The sequence below is a fragment of the Lagopus leucura genome, unplaced genomic scaffold, assembly GCF_019238085.1.
Source record: "Lagopus leucura isolate 7727_CA_CO unplaced genomic scaffold, USGS_WTPT01 Super-Scaffold_100002, whole genome shotgun sequence".
In the NCBI taxonomy this organism is placed as follows: domain Eukaryota; kingdom Metazoa; phylum Chordata; class Aves; order Galliformes; family Phasianidae; genus Lagopus; species Lagopus leucura.
Window position 1 is genome coordinate 89,364,541 of NW_024962263.1, and position 21,309 is coordinate 89,385,849.

The window sequence follows — 21,309 nt, forward strand, 5'->3', positions numbered from 1 at the left end:
ACTGGAGGAAACATGTTATCTTTTGGGAAACAAGCTAAGTAGTCCCCACAGCCCTACTTCTTGCCTTCTACTGTACAACCCTGCCACCGTTTTTTGTTTTGGAGCAAAAAGGCCAAGAGGGAAAAGAGCAATTTCTCAAAGAAAAAAAAAAAAAAAAAAAAAAAAAAGAAGAAAGTGAAGATTGGGAGAGCAGTACTGGTTTCTCTTCCATGGGTGCCAGAGAGAGACACCCTGAATCTGGTAAAACTTTCACCAACACAGTTCCACCCTCTCCAGCGGCACCAACAATGCCTCCGAGTCATACATTTTCCCATTACCTGCATCTGGAGTGATACAGATGAGAGAATTTTATTCCTGCCTTTCATTTTTCTTTTCAAACTGGGTATGGTTGGTTGGTTCCCTTTCTTCTTTCTTTCCTTTGTTCTTTCTTTCTTTTTGGCTTCTCTTTCCCTTTCCTTTGTACGTTTGTGTTCATGAGCAAAGTGTTTTGTTTTGTTTCAGTCTTTTGGTTTTAATTGCAGTCAGATGGCAGTGCCCCTTTACGGCATGACGCTCAAATGTTCCAAGTGTGGAGTAGTTTCTTCTGCTGAAGTTTCGGCCACAGCCACCAGTAACGCCATGTTAGTTCCTCTAATTTCAACTTCTTTTCTTTCTTTCTTTCCACTTTCTTTTATTTTTATTATTATTTCCCTCATTCATTTCCCCCCTCCCTCACCAGTTCCTGTTTGTTTTCTCTCCCCATGTCCCTGCCCACTTCCCTATATCCCCACCTCTCCTTGACCTCATTCTGTGGGCCATGAGTAGTGTAGGGCTTATTCAGTGTCCTTGAAGCAAAAGCTGATGGGCTGGATCCTCAAAAGCACTCTATGACATGCCTAGATTGAAGCATGTGAGCAGCCCATGGAAGACAAAGGGACTGGGTAGATATTTCTTGCCCCGATTCAATTTAGTTCCTTAAGTTACAGACTAAAAATTCTCGTTTCTGTTAATTTTATAGATAGAATGGGGCTAGTTTACCTTCAGCATATGCTTGAGTTTTTCACTCCAGTGAGACTGCAGAGCACTGAAGATGATTTCAGTGAGGTGAAGCATCTATTGGTGTTTGGTGTTTTTCTCTTCTAAACGGCTAGAGTTAAGTTTAATACCTCACAGGGCTGCATTTCTGATTTGATAACTGTTGACTGTCTCTCTTTTGTACCCTTAAAAGCACTTGGAATTAGTTCTCAAAATCTGAAAGTGTTTCATGGCTCTGTGTTATGAAAGTCAAATGCTGTTAAATCTCTTCCTAGATGCAACTGGAGTTAGTAAAAAAAAATTAAATTATGAAAATGTCAGGGGTTTGTTCTGCTGGAGAAGTTGTTGCTATTTATATTGTTGGCTTTTCTCCCAGAGGTTAAGGTAGGAGGGAGAGCAATGAGGAAAGATTTGTCTTTCCTCATTCCCTTTCTGAAATTATGTTATTTACATCCTTTCAATGCTATATTTTTATTTTAATGTTTACAGTAATGCCTATAAAATGTGTGCAACAATTTCATACATTTTCAATTTCTAAAAATCCTGGCTTTAATTAAGCTAACAAAAATATTGGCAGTTGAGAGCCAAATCTCAAAATGCAGAAATGTGAAACAAATCAAAACGTGAGGATTTCTCTCCGTTTATTTATTATTATTATTATTATTATTATTATTATTATTATTATTATTATTTCTTGAAAACAGCTGTTTCTAGAAAATCCAAAGCAGGTTAGGGAAAGATACATATTTCTGAAAAATCATAAATTGTTATTAGAAAGAAAATTTGCCATCACCTCACTTAAGACGTAACAATTTCTATGAGAAGCAAAACCTAAACAAATTCCTATTTATTTATTATTCCCAAAAAAAACCTAAAAAATTCCTATTTATTTTTTCACTGCCACACTTGTTCATTTACCTTTTGCAACAGTGCCCAGCTGAGATGCTGAGATGGCACTGGTCCAGATGTGCATACCACGAGTCTGGAATTAGCAGGTCACTGCATTTTGGTTTCCTGTGACTGCAGAGGAATGCTAAACCAGCAGAAGCCTTATTATTAAAAAAGTTAACTGCTTTCAGTTCATAGTAAATTCATTTAAAAAGTAAAGCAGTCTCAAATCCTTCTTCCCTATTGCCTGACATTGGTTTTTCGTAAGTCATACATTCTGATTCATCGTCAACTTAGAAAAAAAAGGAGATATGAAATCCAGATCTCCTACTTGTCCTGCTTTTGTGATTCAGGTAGTTTGGTAGAGGTTAGAGGACCCATGTAAAAGAATATATATTTTCTTTTTGCAGTAGATAGAATACCTCTAGAGAGTTAATGCCAATACAGCTGAAACATCCCATGCTATTATACTTGCAAAAGGAGCTATACTTTAATTAGTAAACTCATCTCTCAACTGACCTTTTTTCTCCCCTTCATTCTGAAGTTGAACTGTTCTTCTTCCTCCAAGTCTATCATAAACAAGGTTATCAATAAGGCAAAGCCTTGACTATGCTTCACTTCACGTCACTGCTACCATTCTGCTGGCCTTGACTCAAACCTTGGGCCAGTTTCCCATTCCATTTTGAAATCTCGTACTATAAACTAGATGCAGTGAGGATTCCTAGCTCCTCTCTGATGTTGAATTAGCCATAGTTGATTGGTGGAGAGTAAATCAGGGATGTTCCTGACACATTCCTTCTGAGGCTCCCCATGCACTTTCCCACTCACCTCCCATAGGTTTCATAGACTCATCCCTGAGATAGCATGAAGTGAAAGAATATAACTTCTGTCCAATTTCTTGAAAAAATCAGAGAGGTTCTCAGCAGCTCTTCATGATAATATCTGTGTCTAAGAGAGAAGGGTCAGAGAAAGAACCTGTAACTAAGTGAAAACATGGTAAACCCTAGTGGTAGAGCTGGTAGCAATCGTGACAGAAGAGAAAAAAATATCCATTGGAAATTATGCAATTTCTTGACTAGGGAAATGATAAAAGGAAAATTGTGGATGTCTGTGGCCTGTTAAACATAAGCCAAGCTTGACATCTGTGGGTTAAAATAAAGCTTTCCTTACTGACTTCTTCGGATAATAACCAGGCTGTGCACTGCCACTGGAAGACTCTGTTCCCATCTTTCTTTCCTTTTAATTGTTACCTGTACAGTAGCTTCAGTCTGTGAAATACTGCCTTATAATTCATTTGTCTTTGCTACTCATGAGCAGTGTTGATCTCAGACAGGAGCACTTCAAGGACATACGATTTCTTTCTATTTGCTCTGAAAGTGGACGGCCCCTGAAGATACCAGGGATTGCTATTGGAAGGAAGGGAGGAAGGAAGGGGGAAGAAGGAAGGAAGGAATAATAGAATTCTTGCCAAACAGTGCATTGCAAATATAGAAACTCAGATTTTGAATATAGGCAAGAGATTGGTTCTATGGCCTTGGCACAGCATATTGGTCTTTCAAGCAATCCATGCAAGGGTCTGTCAAAATCATGGAGCTCTCATAAATTTCATGCATCATCCATCTTACACCATTTGACTGTATCAAATCTCCCATCTAAGGGATTTACATTTTTCCTTGGCTCGAAGCTGTTTCAAGAAGTCTTGGACATTTATATATATATTTTTTTTTTCCAGTATTGTGATTCCATGTGAATCACTTCCATGTGAATCAATATTTTTGTACATGGCTGGTTTTATAAAGGAGGCTGTTCATCAGGAACAGCAGTGTTTGCATAGTTAAATGAATTCAAAATTGAATCCTTAACCTGTGGACAATACTCAGGCCCTATTGGTTTTTGGACTGTCAAATAACTATTTTCCTTATTAAGGATGAATAATCAAGAAGTGTGCCATAGCTACTTCATTTCCTACCTGCCTTCAGAGGCATTTGATCTTCTGTATTCTTAGTCATATTGTGAAGATAACAGTAACTGATATAGAAGAGTCATCTTCTGGAGAAAACAGAAATAATGTCTTGTGTTTCTAAACTCCCCATGCATGGTAACAACATGGGGACTCACTTTGTAAGTCGCAGATTTCCTATCTTAGTTCTAAACACATTGAGTTAAAAGAAGTTTCTCGAAAACTTCTCCAGGATCTGCTTTCTGAGTTACAAAGTTGTTTTTCCTCCTTCTCTTTTTTAAACTTTGTGTACTGGCTGTGCTATCAGCCTTGAGTAATGAGAAGAATTGATCGCTTACGTTTCCATAATGGCCTTTTATATCATTGTTAACACATATCGTGCTCCCTTGCATCTACCGTTGTCAGGGCACAGGCCTTTAGATCTTCATGTAGATCTTTATTTCTAAAAGCCCTTTTTGCTCTTTCCTTTGCTATTCTAACTCCCATCAGTATATCCTGCTATTTATTTATTTATTATTTATTTATTGCAAAGATGAAGTCTCCCAAGGATGCCAGTTAGATAAAGAACAAAACCACATCTAGTTTTTGTTATATTGATCAGAGGCCATCACCAGCTCTCTGCCAGAGCTGGGTTTAGAGGTTAAGTCTTTGCTGAGATGGATAAAGCTGTGGAAAACTTTAATGCATGGCCATGTTATTACATAGCCTTGTAAATATACTTGGTTACAACATGCCATGACATGACCATATCCCAAAATAATGCGCTTTCTCTGCAATGCAGCAGTAACACAGTGTGGTAGGGTAGAAAAATGTGATATTACAGCAGTACTGCTGAGTAATGTTGTCATATGGTGGTCATCAGGCAATAAGCCAGCATTATGCTTCCATAATGCAATGTAACGATATCCCCTTGATATTTGTCACTCACAATTAGAGCTGTCATGTATGCAATCAATAAATCAGGATAAATCAGTAGGATAAATGTCTTCTTCATTTGACAGCTAGAAGGACTGGCCCTTTGTCTCAGGCAATAAAAATCTTGGATTAATTGATCATAGATAACCCATAATGAAGAGCTGTTAAGTAATCAGAGTGTTGTTACACAATAAATCATCACTTCATCTCACAGCATGTGGCACTATAACATGATGCTTCTTAGGTCCTGTAAATTTTTATTGTACCTTCTAAGGATGCCTCCTACAAAGAGGCAAACAGAAAAGTGGCAGAAGTATGAGTTCTGCTATGTATTCAGCTCACAGAAGTGGAATTAAGTACAAATCACAAGAAACCCATTTATCTTTCCCTGAGTTTTCTTTAGAAATTTCAATCCTGATATGAAATTTTTAGTGGAACCTTTTTTTATTATTATTATTTTTTAATTTAATATTTCAAAATCTAAGCCAAGCTCTGAAAGTTAAATTAGAGTAAGTTATATATAGTATATAATGACCCATTGCCATCTGTTGCCTGAGAATAAAGTTTTATGCATTAAATGTCAAGGAACATTTCACTAACATTTGTAAGGGAAGAATATTGTTAAGAAAGTATCTGCAAGATGAATCACAGAGAAGACAGAAAGTCAGACTGTAATCTTAGGTGATGTAAGACAGAAGCTGACTCAGTTGAAAAAATTCTGATTTACACCAACTGAATATCTGGCATAATATTGTTGCCATCACTGAGTTGGAAGTGTGAAGAAGGCAGTGCTGGTATTAAGTTTGCTTATGTTGGAAGCCATGATGAAGTCCACCTCAATGTGGAACCCAGAATGTAGGGCTGGAAAAGACTCATTGAGTCCAGCGTAAAAACAGCAGGGGCTCTGAAGGGTTCCCTTCATAGTTAAGGAATAATTGCATCCATGTTGCTGGTAGCATCTTGAATCTTGAAACCCAATGCGATTATAGATCTCTGGTTCAGGCACATATGCAGGGATCAAATCCACTCTCAGGTATGGTTGGCAGGTGCACTAAAGTCACATCTAGAGCAGCTGTTATGGAGCAAACCTCATCTTTTCATTTAGCTTTTTTGCACCTTTGACTTTTACTGCACTTACTGCTTTGCCAATTTTATTAATGCACCGTTGCAAATGAAAGCAATGAGAGATTTCAGTTACTTCAGTATAATGAGACACATTTCAGTGGGTTAGGAGAGAAGTGGAATTAAATCATCTGCTTGGCAGTTGTTTGGTTGAGACTTGTCTTTGGCTGCTGGTTCCTTTTTTTTTTTTTTTTAATTATGCATTAAAATTATAGTTCCTATCAGACATAAAGGTTTAGTTTATCCTATATAAAATTATATCTACATTATAACGTGGCCCTTATCTTAGAAGGAAGCCTCATAAGGCTTAGTTTAGTAGAAAACAGTCTATGCCATTTAATTGCTCCTGTAGGGAAATCACAATGATTAAAAGGAGCACATCTGAACCTGAACAGTTTGTAGAAATATCTGCAATCAAAGCATCATTATGATTACAAAAATAACCCGTTGCTCTAGTATGTGGTCATTACAGCAGAACAGATGTAACAGTCCTTGAAAAACCCTGTAACTGAAGCCGTGACATTATGTCCTGATGCTCATGTCCATGTCCAAGCTCCAACTTTGCTCAGGTAGAACTCTCACTGAGGTTCATGAGAGTGATACCTGGATAACCAGCAAGTAAACATTAAAATCTTGATCACATATCAGAAAATGGTAAGCAAGCTCCATGTACCTACTGTAAACTGTGTGTCACAATACACGTCCTGTAATTTATTGTGTTGCCTGTATATATTTGTTAGTAAATAGGCTGAGGTTTTCTACTCAGGAAATCCTGAAGTTCAACTTGTTACCTGCTTGGTGCATAGGCCGACTTCTGTTTGTTTGGTATAAGACCACAAATAAATTCTCCTGATACTCTTGCTGCACCAAACATATACAACAATAGGTGGCCTAGAATCTCCATAACTTGCTGTTAAAGTTATTTTGGTGAGATAACTGAGTGGCTGAATCGTCCATGGAAACAAAGCTGCTTTCTCATTTGTAAAGCCATTAGTCATAAAAAAAGGTGGATGTTCACATGGCAGTACTAACCTTGCAGAAAGTTTTCTCTCTCGTGCATTAACAATTGCAAAATCTCGAAGGATTTTAACCCAGCATTTCCCCCCAGTAACTATTATTTCCAACCCTTGCTAAAGGTAGAAGCAACTGCAGGTTTTTTTCAGTGCATTCAGATAAGGAGATCACACAAGAAAATGAAAAGATTCAGAGTTATCTGAGTTACATTTCCTGATGTTCACAGATGTAGAATTGTAGGGACCGTCAGCTACAGAGAAAGGGAGTAACAGCAAAATGCCATTCTTCACATCAGCTCAATGCTTGTCTGTTTTAGTTACTTGAAACTGTGACACGTCCCCACTTGTTGGTGTCTTCCATGTGCTGTGGAAGTCCAAGTGTCTGTAGCCTGAGTACTGACAGCCATCGTGACAAACCAGCCTCTGCTGCAACTGTTCCCCTTCCCCCTGGCAACCTACAGTGACTGTATTTTGTCTCCTCTCCTTGGGAAATGTCATCATTGTGGTCTAGTGACATAGAGTGGGAAGGGCATGAGGGGAGGAGTGAGGTATCTGCATCCTTCCTCCCCACCTCAAGTTTTATGCATGACTGCACCATTGGCTAGTAGTCCCTCCCATGGAAATGTGTGTCACCTGTTTTGGTAGTGTGAGTGTGCAAAGCATCTTCCTGCTTCTGGGGCTCAGAAGACACCTAGCACAAGTATGCATTTGCTGGAAAAGTCTTCTGAAGCCCCATGGGATCAGGAGGCTGAATTAGCATCCCACATGGGATCAAGTGGGGCTGAAGTGGGGCTGAATTCTCTTTTCCTCTCCCTTAACAGGGCATCCCTTTGGAGCTCCTGTGTGGTCCTGCCACTCCTGGCTCTCACCTGGATGTCTGCAGTTCTGGCAATCACAGATCGGCGGTCAGCGCTCTTCCAGATCCTTTTTGCTGTCTTCGACTCATTGGAAGGCTTTGTCATTGTGATGGTCCATTGTATCCTTAGGAGGGAGGTGAGCACAATGACATTTTCTCTTTTATATAACCAACGTACTTACAATAGAAAATATCTGAAAAAAGGCTAATCAGCCTGGTAACTTCTCTAATCCTATGAGCTTTTGCATTCCTGTAGGCAGTGACCAAATAAGTGACCATGCTGTTATCAGTCAAAAGATGGAATGCAAGCGAGAATGAATCAGTGGTTGCTATGCTGAGTGTACTGTGGAATGTAATTTGGAGGACATTCTTAACCTACCATTTCATCCAACTGAGATATCAGTCTTGGCTTGTTGAACATTAATGTTTCCAGAATGTTTACACACCTCCAAATATGGAACCTTATTTTCTTATTTGATTTTGAGAAAGGCAACTTGCACCAAGGTTAACAGAATGTTTATGTGTTGGCAAATAGCACCTAGATATTCGAGCTAGAAAGTAATGTGAGCAATAATCAAGTGAGGAAATTGAGTAAATTTTCTCCAGCCTCCCTGTGGAGACTTAAAATGGTAAAGTATATCAGGGAAGAAAAGGAATAATTTTTTATGAATAACAGACAGGGAACCTTTTTTTTATTATTATTCTCAGTATTCATTTTATCTTCTTACAGCTCCTTTAAATCAAGTAAAACAAATTAATTCTTTATGTCAGACCAGTGAAATCAATGGAACTATACTACCAACTTGGCTGAGGTTGCTTCGACTAATTGCATTATGACTATGAGCCTGCATCTTACTCCCATTTTAGTTACTTCCATTTTTTTCTTCTTCATTCATTTCAGTGAGTCTTGAATCAGATGTATATTTCAGCTGATATAGGATTGTAATCAGACATTGTAGACACAAATAGAATGATTTATGTAATAGCATCCATCATAAAAGTAGCGTGAACTACCAAAGCTATATTTGTTGTTGTTGCTGTCAAAAGAATTTGATTTGTTTTGGTACTTCTGTCTGATTCTGACTTGTGAAAATCCATTTGCTCCTTCCTGCAGGTTCAGGATGCTGTGAAGTGCCGAGTAGTAGACCGCCAGGAAGAGGGCAATGGAGACTCTGGGGGGTCATTTCAGAACGGACATGCTCAACTAATGGTAGGGAAAACCACTATCTAGTCTATTATTAAGAGACCTATGGGCATTTTTAACACTTAACTGATAAACAAAGGGCTCTGTCCACCATACATTTTGCAATAAACACTCCTTTTTCCTTTAAACCTGCACTTGAACAAAAATAGCACCGACTCTTTCATAGAAGTCCTCTCTCTTTTCATCATAACATTCAGGGGCTAGAACTTACACACGAAGTTTTGCATCCATTTTGGTGAGATCATTCTTTTTCCAGAAAACTCAAAGGGAAAATATACCTCTTCAGTCTCCCAGATCTTTTCATCTCCATCATACTGCTTCATTCTAGCTGGAGCTGAGATGCAGCAGTTTAATTGATTTAAACACAGTGTTTTGGATCATAGTCATTATTATAAAGATGCTTTTTCAAGCATATTTGTTTACATTGCTTCAGTGAGAATAAAGCTTAAGCACTGTAAACCTCAGTCCTTTTGTGTAAATCCTTTACAAACAATCTAGATAAGACAGTAGGATAATAAACTGTGAGGAATCATCTTACATCTGCTCTGGTGTTACAATGTAGATTCTACAAGAAACATTTGATTTCTGACATTGGAGTAACAACATCTGGACAATCACTTTCAGGATGTGAAGAAAACATCCAGTTAGTATTAGACCTATATCACAACCTCATTAATTTCTGGCAGTCACTCCTATCCTAAACTAAGTAGCTTCTGCTTGGATATGAGGTCTAATTTCAAAAGCACAATCTTTAGGTCAAGACATCAAGGCATGTAGTATCCTATCACATATCATAAATGTTTGTTAAAACACCTGCATTTTTTCCTATTTAAATGCATAGTCTTCAGGTTTTCAGACTTCTTTCTATGCCTTTTAATGTGTAGTTAGAAAGTCTCTTGTTTGCCTCATACATCTTCTCCTTCAATAATAGACAATAATATCCTTCAATAAATTAACACACTGAGTTATTTTATTCTCCTTCTGTAAGACATCAAATTATTTCTATACTTTTCTATATGCCCCTCAAACTCAGTATCATTTAAAATTGTGGACATCGAATTTGTAATTCTATTGTTACCATCCCAAGCACTATATTCTGAAGTGTCAGATTTTTGTCCCTTTATACAATTCTCTGCCTTCATTTATCAGCCACCTTGCAAAATTCTACAAGTTCTTAGCTTTTTTATTTCTGTACTATAGTTTGACGCGTTGAGAAGTAGCGAGCTTACAGTCACTTTCTTCATATCCAAGCACAAAGAACTCCCAAATCCAGACATGAATGATGGCTCACTACTGATATTTTAGAGGGGTACACTGTTATTTTACAGTGACTGAATTGTGCTGTAACCAAAGAATCATAGAATCCCAGAATCATTACAGCTGGAAAAGTCCTACTGCCCACCAGTCTCCAATACTGCCATGTTCCTAAGTATCTCATCTCCACGTTTCTTGAACACTTCCAGGACAGTGGCTCAAACACTTCCCTGGGCAGTCTGTTCCAGTGCCTGACCACTCTTTCAGAGAAGTAGGCTTTTTTCTAAAATCAAAACTAATGCACCTTGAGGCCATTCCCTCTCATTCTATCACTTTTATCCAGGAGAAGAGACTGACCCCTATCTCACCACAACCTCCTTTCAGGGAGCTGTAGAGGGCAATAAGGTCTTCCCTGAGCCTCCACTTCTCCAGAGTAAATAATCCCAGTTCCCTCAGCTGCACCTCATAAGACTTGTGCTCCTGTCATCTCAACAGCTTTGTTGCCCTTCTCTGAACATCCAGAACCTTGATGCTTTTCTTAGACTGAGATGTCCAAAACTGAACATCGTACATGAGGTGTGGCTTTACCAGATCTGAGTACAGGGGAACAATCACCTCCCTGCTGATAAATGGTAGAAAGTGGCTTAACAATCATCTCCACCAACTCCCTCAGCACTCTTGTGAATCCCATCTGGCCCCATGGACTTGTGACAGTCTGGATGGAGTAGAAGGTCTCTAACTACCTCCACCTGAATCATGGGGAATTTATTCTGCTCCCTATCCCAGACTTCCAGGTCAGGGGATAGAGTACCCTGAAAATAACTGGTCTGACTATTAATGACAGATGTAAAGAAGGCATTGAGAACATCAGCCTTTTCATTATCCTCAGTGATCACGTTTTCCACCACATCCAGGAGAGGATGAAGATTCTCCCTTAGCCCTCCTGTTACTGTTAGTATGTTTCTAAAAAAATATTGTCTTTTACTACAACAGTGGCCAGGTTGAGTTCAAGCTGGGCTTTTACTTTTTTAATTTTCTCCCTGCATATTCTAGCAACCTCTCTGTACTCTCCCCGATTTGCCCATCCTTTCTTTCACAGGAGGTAGACTTTCTTTTTCTCTCAGAATCTGGCCTTCAAGAAACCCAAGTCTTTGCAGGACAGCATTTTTAGCGTTACCTTTTCTGGTAATCTCAAAATCTTCTCAGTGTATTAAAAAAAGCTTAGCTGAGTAAATGGTTTTCCACAAAATCTTGTTGGCAGGTATTAAATATACACTTTTCCTTTATTTTCTTATGGCTTGAGCTAGTGCAGGTTGTTCAGTTACATTTTTTCTGGAACTTTGTCATCAACATATGATAACATTTTTCTGTGTCATCCCACTTGCCCATTTTAATATTTGTCTGATGTTATTTATCTTTTATTCCCATCAAATTCATTTTATGTTCCAAAAAAATTACTAATAAATAAGCAGTAAAAAAGCTAAGATAATTCCATAACCATCTCTTCTGGAAGCCTGATAATATTGAAATGTTTATGTCTTGTGGATGGTTTTTACAGACCTTTTCTGCTGGTGGAGGAGAATCCACTTAAGTGTGGGGAGAAATGTCCAAGACAGATCAGGACAAGAATTTGTCCATACTTTATGAGGAATCTGCACAAAATTTGGCAACCCAGGAATTAGCTTTTGGGTGAGAAGAACCCAGCTGAAAGCAGTGTTACTGCTCTACCAATGTCTAAGTTCTGAGAGCCACATTTGGAAAAAATAACACTCTGTTTGACTTGTTTCAAAGACTAAGCAAATTGTCTCTCCTCCACTCTTCCAGCACTGATTATGTCTGATTCTTGAATTAAAGAACTTTTTGCATTTTCCAGATGCTTTTCCCCACCACCTCCTTTTGACCACATCTTCTGTGTTCTCTGTCTTTCAGACCGATTTTGAGAAGGATGTGGATATGGCTTGTAGATCAGGTGAGCACATCACAGGTGAGAATCAACAAGTGACCTGGTTTGGGGATTGAACTAGGCCATATCTTTTTTCCTTTCTACTCTATCTGTGTGTGTCATAGTGGCTTGCATGTGCATGTGTGGGCTGCCTGCCTTTACTCTTAACCCTGGCTGAAAGAAAGCAGTTCCCCTGATTTTCCCGTATACTTTGCTTGCCCCATTCCCCCACAGATCTCTTGACCATTTAGCTAAGATAAAAACTTAGCTCTGAAGTACTACTTCTTACCCATGGTCCTTGTAACACAGTGGCAGAGAAGAGAATCAAGGAAGAAGAGATGGGCTCCATCTCTTCCAAGTGTGATCCTTCTTTGCTTTAACACCTGCTGATCAGGGGCAGCCTCAGGTAGCTCTGTGCTCAGAAGGTATTTTTGAGGTCAGGAACCTGGAGAGCCTTCCCAACATTCCCACTGGCCCCATGCACATTTCTGGTGCAGTTGTAAGCTGCCTGTATATATGGAGGTGGGTCAGGTCTCTCCTTCTTTGCCTGCACTTTTCTCCTGTGTGTTCAGTCACACACATTCTGAAGATCTGCATGGGCAGATTTTGCCTTTCTCCAATAATACCCATCCCAAAGGGGCGTCTGCATCTTCTGAAGTCTCCTTTGCTGTCTGTTTGTCTCTGCAGATTTTGTCCTCTCCTGCTCCTGGCATGCCTGAGCATTTGGCTGAGATTTTGTATTGTTATTATCATTTTTCCCTTTGGTAGATATTTAGGTTTTCATTTACCTTCCCAGATTTCTCTTTTCCCAAGCAAGAGAAATACCAGCTCGCTTGGCATTTGCACATAATTCACATCTTCCAAACCAGGATCTTCCTTAGCCAAGGACAGTACATACTGTGTGTACAGTTCTTTTTTCTCTTTCTCTGTATTACTCTCTTTATTGCCCTTTCTTCCTTTCTTTTTTCCTTTTTCTTCTTTCCTTCTTTCCCTTCTTCCTTCCCTTTCTTCCCTTCTTCCTTCCCTATATGTCTATATCTTTTATTTTATCTAATCCATCATTTATATATCTGCTTCTGATGTATTTATCTTGCATCTCTCCGTATATATCTTGCAGTCACTTATTTATCTCTGTCCTCAGCTGTCTGTCTTGCTGTACCTGTTATTTATGTATTTCTATCTCTGTCAGCATTTATCCTTGTCGTTGTGTTTCTGTGTATTGTCTATCACTGTCACTATCATTTATCTATCTAATATTCTATCTATATCTTATTTATCTTCTTCTCTTTTTCTCTCAGCCTCACTCCCTCTCCCTGTGCCTATCATAGTCATAGTATATTTATCTCACTTATCATTGTGATATCTTATTTCATGGTCTCTTTCTGTCCATTTATCTTTTTTTCAGGGTCGCTCCATTTTTTTCTCTATTTCTCTGTCTCATACTCCCTAATTGTATTTCTAGCTGACTCTCTCATCTCATCTATCTTCCTCCCTGTTTTCTGACACTGAAGACTTTGCTTCCAAAATGCCATGTGCAAAAGGCATGCTCATGAGACCAGATATGATTTGAATGCATGCTCAGCACACTTTGTGCTGAAAATCAAGGCAGACTCCATACTCCTACAACAGAGCCTTTCTTGAAGAATTTTTTGCTATCAAATTGAGCTTCCTAGACAAAAGGCAGAAGACCCTTGATTAATAGCTCGCTAAAAACCTAGATCTCCCTTCCTCTGCTCCCTCCCTTACATCCCTACTGTTTGTGTCTTTGTTGATGTCTGCCTGAAGAGATAATCATCCTCTGATAATATTAGTTTGCATCAAACTAACTAATTAGTAACAGTCACTATTTTGGGGACTTCTCTATATGGTGCATCATTGGAATTCTTAGGCAATCTGCTCTTTAAATAATACAACATATAAATAAGCCAATTGGTTCCTGGCTGTAGTTTGCCCTGGAAGCGTCAGCTCTCAAACTGACTGATTGCAGATAGGTCAGACACCACTCTTAAGCTTGTAACTTGGATTCTTTGTTAGCATTTACTCCATAGCCCAGTTTTGGAAGCTTACTGCTCCATGTTTGGAGATCACCCAGCTTCTTCAAGCCTGCTTCAGGCACGTGCTGTGAGCAAGATCAATAAACTTTACTGACGCTGAGCTAAAGGTCTGAGTTCAGGTTCATACTACTGCGGCTTATGGTATGAACACATTATAATGCTCTGATTTATCTTAGTGTGCCCTGTAGCAACATTAAGATTACCATGGCTGCCATAATTATGCCCTATGTGCCTAGCTTTCAAAGGTTTTTTTAAAAAAGTCCCTGTGTTCCACTTGTTTTTTTTATCACCCTGTGTTGCCTGTATTCTCTGTGCTCACCCAGCACCCACCACCCCCAATTTCAGTTGATAGAAAAATGGGTATGCCCTCAGTCCCATGGAATTCCTCGGCCATGTGCTGCCTCTGTCATAAAATAGAATAGAGGTCTTTTGGTTACCCCAAAAATGTTGGAAAAATAAAGTGGTAAAAAGATCTCAACATTTTATTCTGAGATGGGAGAAAGGGAGATGTTCATTTATCTCTCCTTTACTGAGCTGAAACATTGGGTAAGTATCCTTCAGTGCCACATCATTTTGCCCCTACCCCACAGTGTTTTCCATCTCCTGGAGAAATCAAGGCTTGTGTCATAATCTTCTTAAGGTCTTTGTTGCCACCTGAAATCAACTGAGCAACAGAATCTTATTAGAAGTGAATAAGATGTTTTGTTGAAGACAGTGTTGCGTGGATATGAGTGTCTGTGAGTCTTGTATGTACCTCCTATGTGGCATGTTCACCTCATCCTCAGATAAAAGTTTTCATCTCCTACTTAGGAGTATTCACGGCACTCCTTTTTGTCCTCTAGGCACATTGAGAAACAACAAATAATTATGTCTCACAGAGGCTTGGCATAATGATTGGAATGTAAGCTTTCCAGAGAGTGAATCAGAAATTTATAACAAAATGTGATGTGTTGTACACTATCAAATCTAATCCTGAAACTGTTCCTGGGAAGAAGTTCAACCTGAAGAATTTGAGCAAATTAAAACAAAGAAACAACACTTGCTGATAATGCTGCATTTCAGCTAATTTCTGAATCAAAATCTTTTTTTGACATGAGATCAATCTTATACTTAAAATAAATACTGCTTCTCTGCGGGCTAGAATCTTACGTGTATGTGATATTTGCTGTGTATTATATATATATATACACATGTAATAAACACGTATAATTTCTTTTTGAGATAATGTTATCAGTATGATAATATGTTTCAATGTAGCTTGGAGTTTTGGCCACGATAGGTTTGGGAAATTCTCAATGCAGAGGATTCTCTCAAAATGAGGAGTTTTATTCTGGCTTTAGATTTGCATTCAGTATCCTGGACTAAAAGGAAAAAATATATATATGAAAACATTTTGCCACTATAGCCTCATTCTGAGAGGTCCCAGGGAACATGCCAGCATGGTGTGACTGCAGTGGGTATATTGATGTGTTAACCAAAGCTAAGATGCAGTGCTGAGGATACTTGTCTGTCTCTCTAGTGCTGAATAAAGACATCACAGCCTGCAGGACCTCCACCATCACAGGAACACTGAAGCGCCCATCGCTACAGGATGAAGAGAAATTGAAGCTCAATCATCAGAAGGGGTCATCAAACTTTAACAGTCTTCCAGCCAATGTGTCCAAGTTGCATCTTCAGGGCTCCCCGCACTACCTGGGGGCCATCAACCTGAATGAGTTCAGCAATCACAGTCTCACTCTGAAGAAGGACAAGAATCAACCACCCAAGTCTATCTACATCTGTGACGGGGACATCTTCAAGAAGTTGGACTCAGAACTCTCTCGGGCACAAGAACAAACACTGGACACCAGCTATGTCATTCTGCCTACCAATACATCCACCTTACGGGCCAAACCACCCAAGGATGAGAGCAAATACAGCATCAATATAGACCAGATGCCCCAGACACGGCTGATCCACCTCAGTATGGCTACCGACCCAGGTTTTGTCGTCAAAAGTCCTCCACGGGAACCTGTGACCATGACTTGCAGTGAGGTGCAAGGTTCTCCCATGATACAACAGCAGCAGCAGCTGCCTCCACAGAATATCCCCAGCGAGTCACAGATTCCCAACAGCCTGTGTGACACAGGTGACTCAGGGAACTCAGGTGTGGTGTCCAAGAGTGAGACCGTCTCCACTCTCTCCATGAGCTCCTTGGAGGTGAGCATGGGAATTCCATTGCTGTTCCAAGCCCATTATGTTCCCTGCCCTCAATACTGGCTGTAACAGATTTTTCCAGAGTGGATTGTTGGGCCAGATGTAGCCGACTGTGTAGTGCCATAATTATATTACTGTGAGGAAACCCTGGCAGGTGATACCATTTCATAATTTTGTTTTAAAAATCCCTCATTACTTCCACAGCTACAGCCCATTGTGTGATGAGCTGTCTTTTGCAACGTAATGCAAATTAAAATCAAAACTTTGGCATGTCAGAGCTGTTCATTTTAGGACAAGGCACATGACCAAGGCACATGCATTACCTTTTCTCCATCTATCCTCTTCTGTTTGCCATTTTGATGACTTCAGTAGTGACAAAGATAGGAAAATCCGCTTGATTGCAGATGTATCACAGAATCATCGCAGAATGACTTGGGTTGGAGGTAACCTCAAAGATCATCTAGATCCAACTTCCCTGCCATGGAGAGAGTTGCCAAGCACTAAAGCAGGCATTAGATCAGGTAGTCCATGACCCCATCCAGCCTGGCATATACTTAAAATATGACCCACAACTTTCTTTGCATCAAAAGGATGTCAGAGGTTTGGTAGAAGTGCAGCCCTCTCCATCTTACTTGCAACAATTCAATACATATATTAACAGTTTTCCCTAGTTTGTACATCTCACACTGATGTCTGCCCTAGCTTTCGCATTTCTCAGCACCTGGCCATTTTCTTGCCTATTATCAGAGAGCAAGTCTTGGCCGTTGCTGCCCAAATTTCAATTTTTACTGACTGATGGTCAGAAGCTCTGCTAGCTCTCTGGGCTGAGCCTTTTTATTTCCTTCCCATCCTGTAAAAACCACCTTCAAGATCATAACTAGGACAGGGGTCTGAATTAGCCAGAATTCCATGTTCAGCCTTCCTTGGGTTTCAGCACTTTTGTGAGTGATCCTTCTTATAGACTGTCACTTTCCATCAAGATTAGCCAGAGAAACACTTTAAAGGTAAAAAGAGAAGGAGCCTCTCTGATTCATCTACTGTGCAGTTCAGTCTGTGCCCCTCAGTTCCTTACTAACCTTCACCACCCTCTCTTTTTCCTTTGAATCTCCAGAGACGGAAATCACGGTATGCAGAACTAGATTTTGAGGTGAGTACATCAATTTTTGAATGTGTTTCTTGAAGGGTAGGGAGAGAAAGGGAAATGCGGCTTCATTTTTTTGCCACCACCTTTGTTGGAATGCAGCCTTTGCCAAAGAAGTTGGAAAATGGTGGGCAGAAAGAGTTGCACTGGCTGCTTAATAAGGCTTACCCTGTGCAGCTGAACAAATGGGTAGATTATATTGGCTCATGCTTAATTTATGAAGCTGTTGCCTTTGCATAAACACTTGTAAATGAAGATCCCATGTCAGAGTGCACAAGACTTATAGCATCTCTTTTGCAAATAAGCTAGTGGAAAAGGGCTACAGGTGGCTGCAATGCATTCCTATTTAGGAAACACAAGTACGTCCTTTGCTTAGTGATCTAAAATGCCTTGACTTTTGTGCCAAAGCTCTGTTGCATGACAGAAAGGCAGGTAATATGTCTACATTGTCACAAACCATGACCAAACCTGGGTTTTCACACCTATTAATGATCCTCACAGAATTTGCCCGGGAGAATCAAAGAATCATAAAATCAGTTCAGTTGGAAGGGACCCTTAAAAGCCATCTAGTTCAAATCTCTTCCAATGAACAGGAACACCTGCAACCAGATTAGGTTGCAGGTCCAGCCAGTCCAGCCTGACCTTGACAGTCTCCAGAGATCTACCATCTCTCTGGTGAACATGTTCCAGCATTTCACTACCCTTATTGTAAAAAATGTTTTCCTCACATCCTATCTACACTAAGGGAAATGCCTGTATTCACACTGAAAGGATGGAGTGGAAAGCTTTGAAAGAGTGTCTATGGGGCTACTGGGAGCTGGTGCAGAACTTAGTCAAATCATGGCATCCTTGATGGCAGAGCCATGTCTTCCCTTAAAAGCTGGTGCCTTATTCCAAAACGAAGTCAGACTGAGGGCCCAAGAGGAGTTGTATTTAATGCTAGAATCGCTTCAGAGCTCAAGACTGGGAGTTTGTTCTGAAATTGAGTTACAGAGTGTGCATGTGAGCTGATTCATTTCTGTGCTGATCCTAAATTATATCAGCTACTTTCTCCAATTATAGACCACTTGGCACAGCACAAGCAAGCAATCTTCACCATGCTCTCACACACAGAGGGAAGCCTTTATAGAAATATTTCCTTCATCTCCTGGTCAGTAGAAAGTAAAAGTAAAATACAGACTGACCAAATTACAAAGAAAATGAAACTGTGACGTGACTGCTGATAGAACTTATTTAGCCTAAATCCTATGTATTCAGATAAGCTCTCAAAATGTTTGCCAAGGAGGCAACAGAGCAGGCATAGGGTCAGCAATCAGTTAAGAAAGGTAACAGAGCTTCCTGAGTCAAGCTGGTAGACCAGTGTACAAATTTTGCAACATAGACAGCTGGCATTTGCAATTTCAGTACAATCATAAGTTCAAAAACTAAACTTCTTCACTTTCTCCCACCATCTTATTCTGAAATTACAGTGTTGCATGTGGGTCCTCAGAGAATTTTGGAGCTGCTCTAGGGAAGCTGGATTTAGTCTGCAGTGAGATAGATCTACGTTTTAATAATGTATGTAGCTTTGAGAGGAGGAAATGTTGGTTTTGTATGGCTGAATAGGCTTTGCTGATCTGTGGCCCTTGCATTTTCTTCAGAAAATCATGCACACAAGAAAACGTCACCAAGACATGTTCCAAGATCTGAATAGAAAACTTCAGCATGCAGAGAAGGAGAAGGAGTCTCCAACAACGGACAGCAAGGTTAGTCATACACCTCATGAACCATTACCTCCTGGAGACGCACTAGTGCCAGCAGGAGCATTTAGGAGCCATTCCTGAATGCCTTACTTTGAGTTTTGTGTACATTGCAACAAACACATGCACCACATTGGACATGGAGAGTCACAAACGTACCACTAGTTTATCTACAGAGTGATTATCATCCCAGATGAAAAAAATCTTTCCTCATGTCTGTTCGTTATGCATGGAATCTGTTTTCTTGTCTATTTCCCATGTTTGTGTCAGTTCTTTGCTGCCAGGCTTTGTAGGGATGGAGTAAGGAAGGCCAAGGCCCAGCTGGAACTGAACTTGGGAAGGGACTCAAAGAAGGATAAGAAAGGCTTCTGTAGGTACATAAGCTGGAAATGGAAATTTCAGGTGAATGTATCTCCCCCTAGTGATAAATGCAGGCGGGCTGGTAACTACAGACAAGGAGAAGGCTGAGGTACTCAACAACTTTTTGCCTCAGTGTTTACTAGAGTCTGCTTTACACTCAGCCCTCAAGTTCAGAAGGTGGGAACTAAGGGAGCAATGCCCCTGCTCCTCTACTCCTCACTAATGAGAACTCACCTCGAGTTCTGTATCTGGATATGGAGTCTTTGGTACAAGAGGATGTGGACCTCTTGGAGTGCATCCAGAGGAGGATTCATCCTGCTGTGAAAGAACAAGGGGAAATGGTTTCAAACTTAAGGGGGGAGATTTAGACTGGATATAAAAAAGAAGTTGTTTATAATACAGACGGTGAGGCACTGAAACAGGTTGCCCAGAGAGGTGGTGGATGCTCCATCCTTGTCATTCCAGGCTGTGAGCAACCTGATTTAGCTGTTGTTGTCCCTGTTCATTGAAGGGAGTTGGACTGGATGACCTTTAAGGATCCCTTTCAATTCAAATGATTGACTGGATGATCTTGTAGGCCTTTTCTAACCTTGGTGATTCTATGATTCTTTGATTCCTGTTCAGGTCATCTCAGAGTGCTGCATCCATAACTAGGAACTGGAAACCATAACAGTCTTGGGAAAATCTGAGTGCAAAGAGAAGGAAGAAATGAGAATCATAGAATCAAATGGAATCTTGATATGCAAGGGACCAAAAGTTCATTGAGTCCAATTCCTGGCTCCACATAGGGCCACCTGAAAATATCAAATCATGTGTCTGAAAGCTTTGTAGGGATAGAAGGAATCTTCTTTTCCACCTGCAGAGTCTGAGATAGAGTCCAAGGTGGGCATAGCTATTGAGAAAAGCCTTAGTGATGGGATTTAAGCTGCCACTGGGGCAGCTGATCATGTTATACGAGGCTTTCCTCAACTGAAGCAGGGAAGGAAGAGTCTTTGAAGAATGCAGGCTGAGGGAAAGATTTTGCAGCTTTTCAGAGGGATTGGAACTAGAACAGATATCTGCAGCCTGAGAAGTTAGTGATGTGGATAACAAAGATAAGAAAGGACAGTCTGACGTCACCTCCCCGATGTCTCAGAACATTAGGTCTGCTAGGCAGGAGTCAGGAGTTGCAGGGAAGTATATTTGCTACAGCAAAAGGAAGAAAACAGGGATCAGAGTCAGGCTGGCAGTAAGAAATGTAATTTGTGCTCTGCCCTTTCTCAAAGAGAGGGGCAAGATGAGTTGTTAGAATATTATTGGTCATTTGCAAGCAAAGTCAGTTACAGGAGGCACAGACCTTCAGCATGGCCAGGAAGGTGAGGTTTATTTTGGTGAGGTTTCTGTCATGGAACTGGAGTGCAGAATGATTGAGTAAGAGATTTAGTCTGTGACAGTACATAATTTCAGAGCCTTTGGGTTGCATTGAGATCTCACAGCAAAGTTGTGCTGAGCTCTGGAGATGAGTTCCCAGCAAATCCTGATTTTACTGTGCTTGGCAAGGTGTCATTATGGGCTGTCCAGTGTTATAGAATAGAAATAGTAAATCTAGCAGAGAGATTCAGATGAAAGAAGCATATGTTGCCCTGAAATCCCTAAGTATCTCACTGAATTT

At 40.1% G+C, this 21,309-nt stretch overlaps 1 protein-coding gene across 3 annotated transcripts in view; it reads left to right on the forward strand.

Moving 5' to 3' along the window:
- Positions 1–21,309, forward strand: part of ADGRB1 (adhesion G protein-coupled receptor B1) — a 198,265-nt gene that overhangs the window by 164,822 nt on the left and 12,134 nt on the right. For 2 of the 3 annotated variants that reach the window (XM_042870068.1, XM_042870067.1), the window contains exons 26-31: positions 7,734–7,905; positions 8,883–8,978; positions 12,156–12,195; positions 15,742–16,421; positions 17,530–17,565; positions 19,200–19,304. In XM_042870068.1, the coding sequence (XP_042726002.1) occupies positions 7,734–7,905; positions 8,883–8,978; positions 12,156–12,195; positions 15,742–16,421; positions 17,530–17,565; positions 19,200–19,304 (1,129 nt within the window). Of the gene's footprint in view, positions 1–7,733; positions 7,906–8,882; positions 8,979–12,155; positions 12,211–15,741; positions 16,422–17,529; positions 17,566–19,199; positions 19,305–21,309 lie in introns of all 3 variants that reach the window. The other variant, XM_042870069.1, reaches the window with a different exon arrangement.